General features: G+C 40.5%; 1 protein-coding gene across 1 annotated transcript in view; it reads right to left on the bottom strand.

The window, feature by feature from the left end:
• Positions 1 to 315: 315 nt before the first annotated feature.
• GABRR3 (gamma-aminobutyric acid type A receptor subunit rho3) overlaps positions 316 to 13909 on the bottom strand; it is a 34331-nt gene continuing 20737 nt past the window's right edge. The window contains exons 4-10 of the mRNA XM_063419408.1: positions 11705 to 11772; positions 10063 to 10286; positions 8368 to 8450; positions 7667 to 7807; positions 5201 to 5353; positions 2896 to 3092; positions 316 to 1952 (exon numbers count right to left, since the gene is read on the bottom strand). Of these exons, the coding sequence (XP_063275478.1) occupies positions 1650 to 1952; positions 2896 to 3092; positions 5201 to 5353; positions 7667 to 7807; positions 8368 to 8450; positions 10063 to 10286; positions 11705 to 11772 (1169 nt within the window). The 3' untranslated portion in view covers positions 316 to 1649. The remainder of the gene's footprint in view (positions 1953 to 2895; positions 3093 to 5200; positions 5354 to 7666; positions 7808 to 8367; positions 8451 to 10062; positions 10287 to 11704; positions 11773 to 13909) is intronic.

Raw genomic sequence — 13909 nt, 5'->3', positions numbered from 1 at the left:
CAGCTCTGATACATTTGTTTGGCAGGGATCTGTGCCACTCACTCGGTGAGATTTCAGTCACTCAGCAGGCACCATGTCACCACTTCTCCAGCTCTGGAACTGGGAGCCTGACAAATGCAGCTCTTTGAAGAAGTAAAGAGACATCACCATGCTCTGAACAAACCAGATGGGAGCAAGAAAATAAGTAAATTAAATAGGGAAAAATAGAGTAAGTAAATAAAATAAAGAAAGAAACCAGAGAGTGACTTAGGCTTCCAGATTTATTCCCACTTCCTTGACCAATAAACTTGACCAAGCAGTGACCAAGCATTTACCTTGTGACACTTTTTGCCATCACAAATGATCATTTTGAGCTGACTTTGTAAATACAAACTCAGCTCATTAAATTACGATGAACCCAAGGAATATTGTGGAAAATGCTCCTTATTTGGGAAAGTTACCAAAGTAATCTTAATTCTTTTCTGGAGCTGTGAAAACTTTCTGTGTTTATCCCTGAACATCCTTAACTCAGCCTCCTTAGCCTGAACCTAAGGATATCTCCACGCAGGATTCATCTGAGACTGACAGGTTTCCTGTATGTGTCTCTGTTTTGGCACAGCTGTTTCCTTTTATTTCCTAGAACTGTGCTGGGGATCACTGCTGCAAGGGGCGGATGCAGCTTCTCCTCACTGGAACATTCAATCTCAAAAGCCAAAGGGAGAGGAGGGAGGCAAAACCCCAAGTTCACATGCAACATGAAGCAGAAGAACCAAAGGCGTGGTTGGTTTGTTCTCTTGACAAAGTCATCTAAAACCTCTGTCTCAAAGCCTTTGTTTCTAAACCAAAGGGTTCTGCTGGAAGCAGGGGGTTACAGCAGGCTGAGGTGAGGCAGAGGGTGTGGGTGACACGTGAAGGACACAGCTCCATCTGGGGATGCTGCTCATCCACCTGGGAGGAGGCTGCAAGTGCACAGGGCCTGGGACATTGCTCCTGTGGTGCCTCAGGGACTGGTGAGGCAGATTCTTCAAAAAGAGGTCCCATGGAGAATCACGGACAGCTGACAAGGGCAAAGGGTTTTCTTAAGCTGTTGTTGATGCACAATCTACTGAGCCCCATCAGCGTGGCTTCCTGCTTCCTGCTGGTCCTTACTGCACTGCTAAGCCACAGTTTTCCCCCTGATTCCCATCTGAGGGCAGAGGCTGCCCAGGAAAATTGAAATGCAGAAGTAAAACAGGGACAGGAGGCATCCCAAGGTTATCCCAGAGCGGTTTGTGCCAACTGCTGACCAAAATGGAGCACAGGCGAAGATCAGAGGCTGATTGGAGAGGAAGGGTTGGAGTGCAGAGACAGGGCAGTGCCTCAGGTGGGAGCTGCTGTCTGTCCAGGGGGGTGACAAAGGGCTCCCTCAGCGAGCACACAGCTCCTGTGCCACTGCAGCACAGCCTGTGCATGGGATCACCCTGGTGAAGCTCTGCATAGTCCAGTGGGAAAAGAACCCAGACGTGAGAGTTTTTCACGAAGAGTTTTGCTGCTGACCAAACCAGCTCAGGTTTGATTCAGAAGTCTCTTTTGGACAATCGTTACCTTCTCCTCTACTGCTGTTGCATTACTTTTAAAGTATGATGCAACCCTCCTACACAAAATAAAGTCTAGCTTATAAGCATCTTTGTTCATATGTACAAGCCCCAGTAAAAAAAGTTGAACACAATATATACACTGGGAAATATAATCCTGGAATACGTGTCAATAACGTGATTGTTCTGTAAAATAATCCTGCCCACGTTTCCCTTCAGAGATCTCTTCCTCTTCAGGCGAGGTGTGTCTGCATTGGAGATGTTGGTCTGACTTGCCCTGGTCTCATTCTCCTCACAGGGATCTGGGAAGGGACTCAGGTCCATGTCCACGTCCGTGTCGTGGAAGCAGCCGTCGAAAGCCATTGCTTGCACTGCGTCCATGCTGTACATTCCTGAAGCCTGGCAACAAAGGAGAGTTACTCTGGGTCTAGCAGGAGCCACTTTGGCACATCACAAATGAATAAAACAGAAGAAAAGGAAAGCTTTCCCCTCAGTGTTGTTCTCTCTGTGGAGAGCATGTGGAGAGCAGGGCTATCTCACAGTATGGCTCTCTGTGGGGCCTGCCCCCTTGAGCGGGACATGAGCAAGGAAATGTCATCAAATGTCATAAAACACACTTGTCTGCCTGATTATTGCCAGCTGCTGGCTGGCAATTCGTGCCTCAGCTCTGAAATACAAGAATTCAAACTCTCTCCTGTAGGTCTGTGTTGCTGGAGTTGTGGGAAATTACTTTAAACATTTCTGGGAGAAGGTTTTTGATGGGATTATCCAAACATGTGAGCAAGATATGCATCCTTTCTGTGTTCTTTCCCTCATGATATTCCAGCAAATGAGTTTACAGAGGGGATATTCTTCAAGCAAAGATTTTAAGTGAGAGCTTCACAGAAAGCAGATGTTTAACTCGTGACTATTTCTGCTTCAGGCACACTTTTCTAAAAGTGACCTTGTCATTCATCTGGTCTTGGGACAAAAAAGAAACAGGAAAGAGGGAGGAATATCATATGAAGGCATGCTGAGATCTGTAGTTCAGAGACAGAAGAAATACCTTGATTGGTAGGCATTTGAAAACAGAGGGAGGTTATAGTTCTCTGAGGGGGAAAAAAGGGGGCAAAAAAATTCTCCCTAACCTCTGCCACAAGAAAAGGGAGAGAAAGCACACACCCCTCAGGATCTCAGAGAGGAGGACACTTGGTCTCCCTTCACCCAAGTAAAAAAAAAGAAAAAAAAAAAAGGAGATACAGAGTGGAATCAGAGATAGTTACTGTTATCAAAGTGGTGTATCAGGACTACTCGGTGGCTTCCATGATGCTTTCAGAAGGCAACAAAACACAGAGGGTTGTACCTTGCCCCTTTTTTTGAGTTGTTTTCTCTCTTCAATGGTGGTGAGATAGTTCACTGCCGCATACTCGATGACTGACAGGAAGACAAAAAGGAAGCTGATCCATAAATACACATCCACAGCCTTTATGTAAGACACTTGAGGCATTGAGGCACTTACTCCTGTCATGATGGTCGACATTGTCAGCACTGTGGTTATACCTGCCAGGGGGAACAGAGAGGTTATCACAGTTCTGCCCAGCAGGTTGTGTTTAGCTCATCACCACTGCTTGGACAGCTCAGCTTTGTGAGGGCATGTGATTGACACCCCCTTTAACTTCCTCACACAGCCTCTGAGAAGTGGAGTGAACCGTGAAGGACCCATCACACACAGTACTGAGAGCACTAAATCATCTCTGCTCAGAATGGCCACTGAGCAGCATAAGGAACACCTTTCTGTGACAGCTTTGGGCACTGCCACACACAGGATAAAGCAGGTTTGTGGCCATCCTTTCCTTCCCACAGACAGGGTTGCCACTGCATATTTTCTTGTCCAGGAAAATCACTAAAGAATCACCATTTTCCCTCCCAACCCTTTCTCAAATTGTACTTCTTGAGGACATGTATCAGCCTCTATGTCCCTGTTGTAACTCCGTGGCTCTCTAAAAACAATCTAGCATAAAAATGCTACAGCCACTGAAACTAAGAAAAAAATATTGTTTGCTTCAGTGTGACCAGAATTTCACTCTCATCTTTTCAATCTCTGCTCTTACATCAGCTGTTCATCTCATTTTGGTTTGCTCCAGCTGAGGAAAAAAACCAACACCCAACTCAGGCTCTGCTTTTAAAGAGATCAGTGTAACTCTGGAAGTGAAAACAACTTGACATCTGTGAGACAGCACTGTCACCTGGGTCTCTGCAGCCCTTCTCCAGTTCTACACCAGCTCAAGTCCACTCGAACATACAAGAAGTTCCCCCCTACCCCTCTGCAGCTTCTTTAGGTTGAAGGATGGAGTTTGAAATACACCATAGAAGAGGAAATCAATTTATTTAATATAAATATACATTAGGCTAAGGAGCTAGGCTTATTAAACTTTGTTGTTAAGATTTCCTATAAATTATGTATGATTATGCTAATGAAATGTGCTTTATTCATGGAACTCCTGATGCATAACCTTCTGCAGAAATCCATACATAAAGAACATGATCAGCAAAACCATCTTGATAACATTAAAAATTGCCTACTGGGAATTAAAAAGTTATTTTTAAAGATGAAGTTAAATTTCTTCAAAATAAAAGGAATTCATAGATGCATTAATAAAAGTAGGTAGGAGGTACCATAATTTTTTTACAGACTAACAAAAAGATTTATATCTCATGTATTAATAGCTTTAGACTGTGCCAATCAAAAGGGACCTGAGTGGCTACTGTACTCTTTTTTCTAGACTGATACAGAGAAAAATGAGGGCTTTTTCTCTTGTCTAAGAAATATGGCAACATACAGTTGGCTTCTGGGATCAGCATCAGTAAGAAGAAAGAACAGGAGCTTCTTTATTTTAACCTGACAGTTGCAGGAATCAGGTGCATTATGATTGCATTAGATATCTCAACAAATTCCCATCAGATCCTCAGAGATCCTAATTTTTGAAAAAATGTACTCATTCCAAGGAAATCAGCATTATATTCACAACAAAGCCTTGGAGTGGCATCCCCCGATTCACCAGTGGGTGAGGAAAAAAACAAACTTCTATAAAAACCACTGTAATAGGTCCTCTTCTCCTAAGCTGAGGTGTTCAGAACTTTTTGGCTTCCACAGAAGTTAGAGTGCCTTGCACAGCTAAGACACCAAAGCAAACATTTCTAAGGTGTCCCACAATGAAAGGCTTTGCTACTCAGGCAACTCTTTCCAGGCTGGCAGGAAGGTACCAAATGTTTCTTGAGAAAAAGAAGAGCTGCAGAACTTTTCCACAGATTGGGCTACACCTAATGATCCATGGATTTGGGGAGAGATCTGACTGCCTGTTCCTACCTGTTACTTTGCTGGGAAGACAGAAGGAAAACCCAGGTTTTGCAATTAAGTAAAACACTATCAGGAAATCAGCAGAATCATCCCTTTTTGCTTTTGTGGGGTGTGGGCTGTTTCCAAAAATAGCAAAGCCAGTCTGAACAAACATTCCCTTTCCAAAGGTAGAGACTGACTACAGGAAATGACAACAGAGGTAGTAACAGTGTTGTTCAGGAAATTTTGCTCCTGTGTAAAGCTAAGGTAACTCCAAAACCTCCCCCCTCTAAATTCAATACTTCCCAACAAATATACAGCAGAGATTTACCTAATGACACCCTGGCAGGAACAGCTCTTCTATCAATCCAAAAGGAAACCCAAGACAGCATCACCATCAGCATGGCTGGGAAGTAGGATTGTAGCACAAAAAAGAAAATATGTCTGCGGAGTGCAAAGTTGATAAAAAGTCGATTGTACCAACCTATTGGGGAAAAAAAAGGGAGAGGAACAGGTTGGGGGAGAAGAGAAGAGAGCTGTGTTCTTTGTGAGCTCTTTGCTGGCCCCTCCTTCTGGCAGGAGTAGTGTATCCACAGTGGGAGCAGTAAATGACTCAAATCTTGTCACCACCTTGGTTTTACACAGTGCTTTACAAACTGTCCATCCTCCCTCAAAGGGTCACGGCTGCGTGTCTGAAATACTCTGTTATAACTGAGGCTGGGAAATTGAAAAATTAAATAGACTTGAAGTGAAACTGCCAGGAGAACACAGACAGGATACAATTGTCCAGTGATGTCAACACCCTGCCTTCTTGAAATACCTGACAAGAAGCAGCCCTTTTTTTTATTTCATTTGGTGGGAGCTGACTGCTTGCCAGCCCAGCACTCACTTTAGAGGTTAGGGTGCCATCTAGTGAATTTTGGGGCGTGCTCTGCCTGTGCAGCACTGCATCCGTGCTGTCATTTCCTGCCACGGCAGGGAAACCAGGTTACAGGGAGGTAAAAAGGCAGAAGTGGGTGGCTGCACAGCATCTGCCTGTCCACGACAGACAGAGGCATCCGTGAGCCTGTGTTGGAGCAGTCCTGCCATCACAACGAGTGGCTCTATAGAGAAGAACATATCAAAATACCAAATAATATTAAACGTTCTACTGTGTTTTCTGTTGTGGAGAAGGTTTTTTGTTGTAAAGATTATTGTCTCTAAAATGGATTTAAATTGTTGCTCCTCTGGAAGTCTGGGAAGTCCAAAAGCCTAAACACCACAGGTGTTGTTCACTGAGATTCACAGGAAAGGATATGCAGAACCTGAAATGCAGAAAGCTGCTTTGTTTATTATTTTGTTCATTTATTTATTTGTTCATTATTTTGAATAATGACTTTCATTACAATGGTGCTGTTTGTTCTCCATTATGATTTGCTTGGAGAGTAAATTTGCTTCCAACAAGAAATAAAAACCAAAACCAAAAACAACAACAACAACAAAAACAAAACACAAAACAAAAACAAAAACAAACCAAAAACAAAACCCCAAAAAAACCAAAAAACACAAACCCAAAAACAAACAAACAAACAAACCACACAAAAAACAAAAAAACAAACCCACAAAAAAACCCCCAAAATAACCCCTTTATCTTTAACTTTAAAGTGGAATCTCCTGAGCAAAACAAACCCTCAAAGCCAAATAGAAGTGTAAGCCTACAAAGGACAGTATTGTGATTACCAGATATGCTATAAGCATTATTCAGGTATATCCCAGTGGTCGCTGGGACTTGAAAAAAGTCTTTGCAAAAAGAAAATAACCTGTAAATGAAATACACCAAATAAATCTGTCTGCTGCTTTCCTTAAAGGCTTTTTTCCAAGGTGTTGTGCACTTCATCATATTAAATGGAATGATTTCTCTTCTATTCATCTGTTTTGATATAAATGGCAATAACCAAACTGAAATGAATTGACTCAGACTGTAAAATACAACAGTGAGAGTGCTGATTTCTTTAGTCAAAACCATGGTTAGACTACTTACATAGAGAAGTGTTTCAAAATTTATAATTTCATGTAAAATACAAAAAAAAAAAAACCCCACCCTGCATGAAATCAAGACTACAATAAACTCCTAAAGCCTTGTGGAGTTTGTCAGAAAGTATGGAGCAAGATCTACAGGGAGAAATAAAAACCTTCTGGGGCAGATTAACCTGAATTTAAACTATGTTGCACTGACATAAAGGGAATTTTTTTCCTGCAACTTTATGTATAAACAAGGAAAATTAAGCAAATCATGAATTAGACCTGAGCAGGTAATAAATAGTCTCATATGAAAATCCTCCAGTTAGCAGACTTTTAGTGGCATCACACAGCTACAAAAGTGAGACTATTTTAGCCAATAAAACACACTGGAATTCCTCTTGTTTGGTTTCTAGTATTTGACCCTTAAGGATTTCCATTTTCAAGCATTTCCATATAGCCAGGACATAAAGATTCCTGTAAATTCAATACTTCAATGGCTTTCAGAGAAGCACCATGATTTTGCAAGAGCTCATAACAGCTTTTTGGTTGTTGTGCATTTTTGTTCACGTTCTTAACGCCAGATATGAAGTTACAAGTATTATTATGGCCTTTTTTTCCTAAAACAAAGTTGTACATTGGTAATGCAAAGAGAACCAAGGCCCCAGACGGACAAACCTCATTTTAATTGATCTCTCAGCAGCCACTGTCATTTATTAGCAAAGATTTTGAATGTGAGAGACATTCTGCATGATTTTATCCTGTGCTTCTCTCTTCTAAGGAGAAGGGCTTACTGTACCAGTACTGCTGTAAAAAGCAAGTCCACTGGAAGCACTGAATTCCTCAATGAAGAACTGGGAGAGGGAGATGTGCTCATCTGTGCTCAGGGACTTGTTGCCGTGTTTCCAGTACAACATCAGATCATCTTCATTGTATGCATCTGTGAGAAAGCAGAAATTGAAGTTGTAAAGTTACTAAAGTAAATCACTTCCTCTTTCCTTTCTTAGGGAGAGGGGACCACTCAACCAGTCTGGGAAAACCCCAGAGACATTTTTTTCACACCAATTTGTCAGCTGACATGGAAAAATTTGTAGAGACCACGTTCCATCTTGTTCCAGCTTATAACTGAGTCAGGAGTGAAAAAGCAGATGTTTCACAAGCACCCATTTTCATTTCTCCAACAAGTCAAATATTGACATTTTATTTTACTTTTTATCTGCACATTTTTGTCTCAAAGAAAAAACCCCTCCTGCTTTTTGAGAGATTTTTAGATGTAGGCCTTGGAATAAATACCCAGTGGGAATAAAGCAGGGTGCATCATGGCTTTTCCACCTTCCCAAAGCTCACTGAGGTCTGGAAAGATCCCAAATTGCTTACAACTCAATATGTACATGCTGAAGGGTTCAGGTCACACATCAGAGTAAGTGAAAGAGGTATTATGCACAAGATGGAGTGCTGGTAAGAATGCACATGTGAAGAACAATTAGGAATTAAACTTACAGCTTTCCAGTTCTAAAGAACAGTTCTGTGTGTCCAGGGGAAACCTACTGAAATCCATGAAGCACATAGCAGAAACTGTTATTCTGCAGAAAGGAAGAGAAAAACAGAAATAAAATGAAAATGTTCACACTTTCTTAGCTGTGCACACAACTTAGTGAGATCCTCAACCAATCTGCTGTTTAGAATCCTATTGATTGAGGTTTTCTGCCCTTTTAGATGCTTCTAAAAAAGCTTCAAGATGATGAAATAAAGTTAAATGAGTGAGAGATCATCTTTTTTTAAAAACAAATCGTCTTTATTATTAAATACCTTACCTTTGATTTTTAAACCCTATATTTGGCCTGATCCTTCATTAGCCTTTCAGACATTTTCTTTAAAGGTTTACACTTACAAAGATTAACAAAGGGAGTTCACAATTCTTGACTTGATTTCTTATAGACTGAAGTAGATAATATTACATATTAGAGCAAATATTATTTCAAGTGCTGTTTTCCCAGCTGGAGGGGTTATAATATGTAATTGCAAAAAGAGATTAGCTGCAATTTCTGGAAGGTTATTCTCCTCTTACTCTTCTTCAGGCACTGAAGAAAAACTGTGAAATATGCAGATTTATTGCATGTAAGTTTTTGGAAAATAATGTGCTTACTACATGTAAAAACTAGCAATACAAAAAAAGGTGTTTTAAGGCACATCTAAGGAATATTTTCTACTTCTCATTTGGAGAATCACTCCCCTTAGAGGAGGGGTATAGTTCCTCTGATCCCTCCTTCTCAAGAATTCTGGAAATTATTACACCAATAAAAAACACACTTCACCTCTTTGTTCCTTACTGTCAGTGTGACTCTTGAACAGACACTACTTTAAAGTGGTGTTCAGCTGTTGTTGTGAGGATTTCTGCATGTCCTCATGACAGAGGAGATAAATTATTAATTGTTGGAACAATTATTACACAGCCACAATCTCAAATGCTTCCATAAATCTTCAAACTGTCCAGACTGGATGAAATATCACCTCTGTGCACACAGCTAATTAGTAACAAACCATATTTCTGCAATGCACAGGTTCCTTACCCTAGGGGGAAAATCCCTCCATTAAAACTATTTCTGCCACATCATCCAAATCTCCTCTATAAAGCAAAGCAATATCACACAGAGGGAAGGGAGACACATTATTGACCTTGCTATTCCAGTTCTGGAATTGCTGTTTCTCTTTCCAGTTCCTTTTAGTCCCACAACACTGCTGATATCAGCCCAAAAAGTCTACTGTCTGTGCCTGTCTGGAGCCCTGGTTTGTACCACTGGCATGTTAACTGGTAAGCCAGGGTGAAAATAGCTGAGACAGTTTTAAAAGAGCTAGGAAAAAAAAAATCAAACAACCAAAACTATGGGTTTGTTAATAATTTTGGGCTTTACTGTACTCAGTAGAAATACTGCTAGAGCCACTGGCAAGGAATTAACACTTGATAAATTCCCTTAACAGGAAACAATATCTGAATGACAGAAAAAAATATGTTTTCAATCCTAAATTTATCTTCCCACTGGCACACTGGTCACCCGTTTCCCATTATGTGCTACCAGGGGATTAATGCCAGCCCACTATGAGAATCTTATCTCCCAGTATTTCCAGTAATTTCAATTACAGCCAGTACATGACAATTGCAGCCCTGGATTTTCTTAGGGAAAGGTATTTCCTCACCTCAGACTGAAGAGGACGTTGCCATCGGGGTACACTCGGAGCATGATGTTTTCCACAGTTGTGTCATGGATGAAAGATCTTTTGGAGTGCACAAAAAACACATCAGGCACCCAGATCTTTTTTATCAGCCTCCCATCGAAGGTCATGCTTTTGTTTTTGTTGCTACGGAATGAGAGTCTCTCATCCTTCCAGTAGTGTCTGAGATACAAAGTCATTGTGAAGTCCTTTGTTCCATTCAAAATAAAAGGAGACAATGCTTGTATTAGTCAAGTGCAACAGAAAACACGACAAATTATTTATGCAAAGGATTCATTTCTTCTCTGGACATTATCTGAAAGATCCTTAATGAGAGGAATCAAGTATCACTCGTTGAGTTTGAATGTGAATATTGCTGAGATTTTGGTTGGTTGTCTTGTCCCTGGTGTCTGAGACTCAGATTTCATTTATTTTAGATAAAACTTCTACATATTTCAGTGGTCTTCTGGATTGGGCCAGCTGTGCAGTGATAAAGAGGCTTTAAAGCCAACCAAAGGTAAATGGAAAAAAGAGAATGGAAAAAAAATGGAAAATGAAAAAAAAGGAAAAATTTCCTCTGGAAATCTTCACAACCTTTTCCAAGAATGGACTATGCTTCCTTTAAGTTTCCTTTACAAAGGGATTGATTTGAGTTCTTCATGAGCACTTGGTCAATTTAAAAAAATCTGTACATTTTGTACAAATATTGCACAGGGGCTAAATTAGTACATTTCTTAATTAAATACATCTTAAAGAAACAATATAATGAATATCATAAGAGCAAGCAATTAAATTTTACCACAATTACAATAACTACAGTATTTTTAAATATAAAAGATTATTTCCAATATTTTTTGATCCTATTTAGAGAAACATCACAATTGCAAACATACATGGGGGAAGAGAAGAAGAGGATGCTGCAAAGCCAGTGTGAGCTTCTGCACAGCCTGACTGCTCTGTGTTCATCTACATAAATTTTGTATTATTAGGCAGACACCATTTATCTCAGTAGAACAATTGCTTCTGATAAGAATACTGTGAAGAGAGTATTAGATCTTCCCCTGTAACAGGATTTTATGGCCCTGTAATATGATTTTGTGATTTGGTAGGTTTGTAAAGGAGTTCATACTGACAATATTAGTGACAATTTGGGCTGAAGAATGAACAGCCTGCATTCCAGTCCCACAGGCCCTAATTGCAGCCTCTCCTTCCCAGGACCATTTCTGGAATGATGTTTCTCTTTCCATTTGTTATGATCACAGCTACACCCCTGCCACAATGATGGAATATTCAGATTTGCATAGGCAAAACAAGCCGAAGACATGAAGTCTCATCAGGCAGATAAGAGTATGCAGAGTATACAGAGTATATGAGTATATGAGAACTCCTGTGGAAGCCCAGGGTGTTTATTGAATAGCTGGAGTTTTCAAACCAGAGCACTGCCCACCCTGCGCTGTTCTCTGGCCCAGGGAGAAAATCAACTCTTACTAATTTAAATGCATGCATCAAGGCAAGGAGGTGCTCTTTAGGGTTTGCTTTCTTTAACTACAGTATTGTCTATCATCCAGCTGGATGCTTCTGAACCACTTGTATTTTTAGTGAAATCCTTTACTCCAGCTCTACTCACCATGTCAACTTCAGAAATGCTGTCAATGCTCTCCACCTGCACATCAATGCCCACAGGTATTGGTGACCCTGCATGGGAACAGAAGGAGAGATGAGGAGCAAAAATCCCTACTTTTAAAGGGAAGACTGTGCAACACCAGCGGCATGCAGAGAGCCTTCATCCCAGCATTTACTGCATTTTATCCATTTCAGAACTCTGAATGATGAAAGGCCACAAAGTAACACCTGAGGCTAAGCAGTTGTTAAAATAAGCACAGATCTCTTCAGTGATCTGTTTGCAGCCAGACCAGCTCCTACTGGCACGGCAGTGTGGCCAGCAGTGGCAGTGTCCGTGTGATGCCACAGCTGAAGAACCCCTTGGAGTGCAATTCAGAACCACCACGGGAAAAAGCTGAGTAAATACACGAAATACATCAAAGATTGCAGAGCCTTCTTACCACTTCCAGTGCTTATTCACAAAGAAGATACTTATTATGACTCTCATTATCTTTAGTTACTGAACTGTTTGAGGTTTGGTGTAACTGTTTATGAAAAAGCATTGCTTGCTCACTACCTCACAAGGGAAAAGCTGTATGCACACTAATCACGTTCTGTCACTGTGTTGTGTATTTACTGAGTGCATTTTTAGGATGAAGTTACTCCAAATCAATTGAAAATTGCAGCCAAATATGAAATTATTTCCACTCTTTTCAGTGTGAAATATCTAGAATGAAGGATCTAGTTCTACAGGGGTTATATCATTCCACTAATTGATTAATCACTTCCTTACAGCGGAGGAAGAGAGGAGCATGCATATTTGCATATACACACCAGCACCCCACAAAGATTCTGCAATTGGCATGAAAATCAGTAGTAATTATTGTACACAGGATTCCAATCACTTTTGTCAAAAATAGCCAGCTAAAATACATTTAAAGTACACATTTCAAATAATCAGTTAAAAACATGAATACAAGGAAGTCTGAATATCAACAGCTTTTCTAACTTGTCTTTCTCTTGTCTTTTCCTTTTAGCCCTGTCAAGCGAAAATAGTCCAGGAACATCACTCTTGTGATAACCAGCCACAGAATTGTGTCCCTTTTTGGAATTATCCTTAAAATAGAAGCCTTCGAGGATTACACAGCTGCCTCCAGTTCTTACCAGTAAAGACCTTGAACTATTTTAGAGGTATTTTTAAATCTCGCTCTGTAATCTCTTGATTTTACTTGTCTTTTTTTAATGAGGAGTGTGTCCCTGCACAAAACAGATGAAGATGTGCATGGGAATGTGCTCAGACTTAGCAGGGCACACCAGAAAATATTTAGGCACTGACAAGAGCTGGGCTCTTTGGCTCAGAAATCGTGTCTCTCTTTGAGAGGAATGCCTCCCTCAGCCTTGGAGACAAAGCCCAAAATAAGATTCAGGACTCTAGACAGCAAAGTTTGTTAGTAAAACACCAGGCAGCACTTTGGAAAATGCTGCTGCTTCTGGAGAATAGAGACAGCAAAAGACAGCTGCCCCAGAGGCTGATGTACAAGAGTATCAATGAATATATTCAGCCAGACTCCATACAAAACAACAGAAGTTTTTATATCTCTCCTGAACTAGTTTTGCCCTCTTCATGCTTTGTCTGGATTACAACACACAAATAGTTTAGTTACACTAAATACCAACTTGGACCAAACACTGGTACAGAAGTGCCTGGTTGTAATCTGAGTGGAGTCATCTTTTCTGTATTCCACTGAAATCTTGTAAACTGGACACGGGTTTAGCCAAAGTAGGAGTCATTGTGGAATTTATACCTGATGTGAGCATCGTTCACAAAAAGCACATCATTTAAATGCAAACAACAATTTCTGTTGAATTATGTGTGTGGAACAGGAGGAGAGAGGGAATAGCTCTCAAAGTCAAGAAAGGTTATACCAGTTCCTGAGTCAAGGACAAATCTAAAGAAAATAAAGTTAAATGTCTCTCATCAACATTCTCCAGGCAAACAAGGAGCTATGCACAAATCATTTCTCAGAATCAAACATCTGACTTTCTAAGCCATGTGTCACGTGTAGTGGGGAAAAGGCTTTCCTTAGTGGCACTGCTCCAAGTGTGATGATAGCAGTTCTAGTATTTTTTGGAATTTCAAAAACTACAGACTATTTCTTACCCAGACATTATTCCAGTGTGGGTAAAATTTCCATCAATAATTCAGCTCCTCTGGGCAGATACAAAGGAA

This window comes from Prinia subflava, chromosome 25, assembly GCF_021018805.1.
Source record: "Prinia subflava isolate CZ2003 ecotype Zambia chromosome 25, Cam_Psub_1.2, whole genome shotgun sequence".
NCBI classification, from domain to species: Eukaryota; Metazoa; Chordata; class Aves; order Passeriformes; family Cisticolidae; genus Prinia; species Prinia subflava.
Note: the sequence above shows the minus strand (reverse complement) of the source record. Positions and strands in the feature narration are given on the sequence as shown.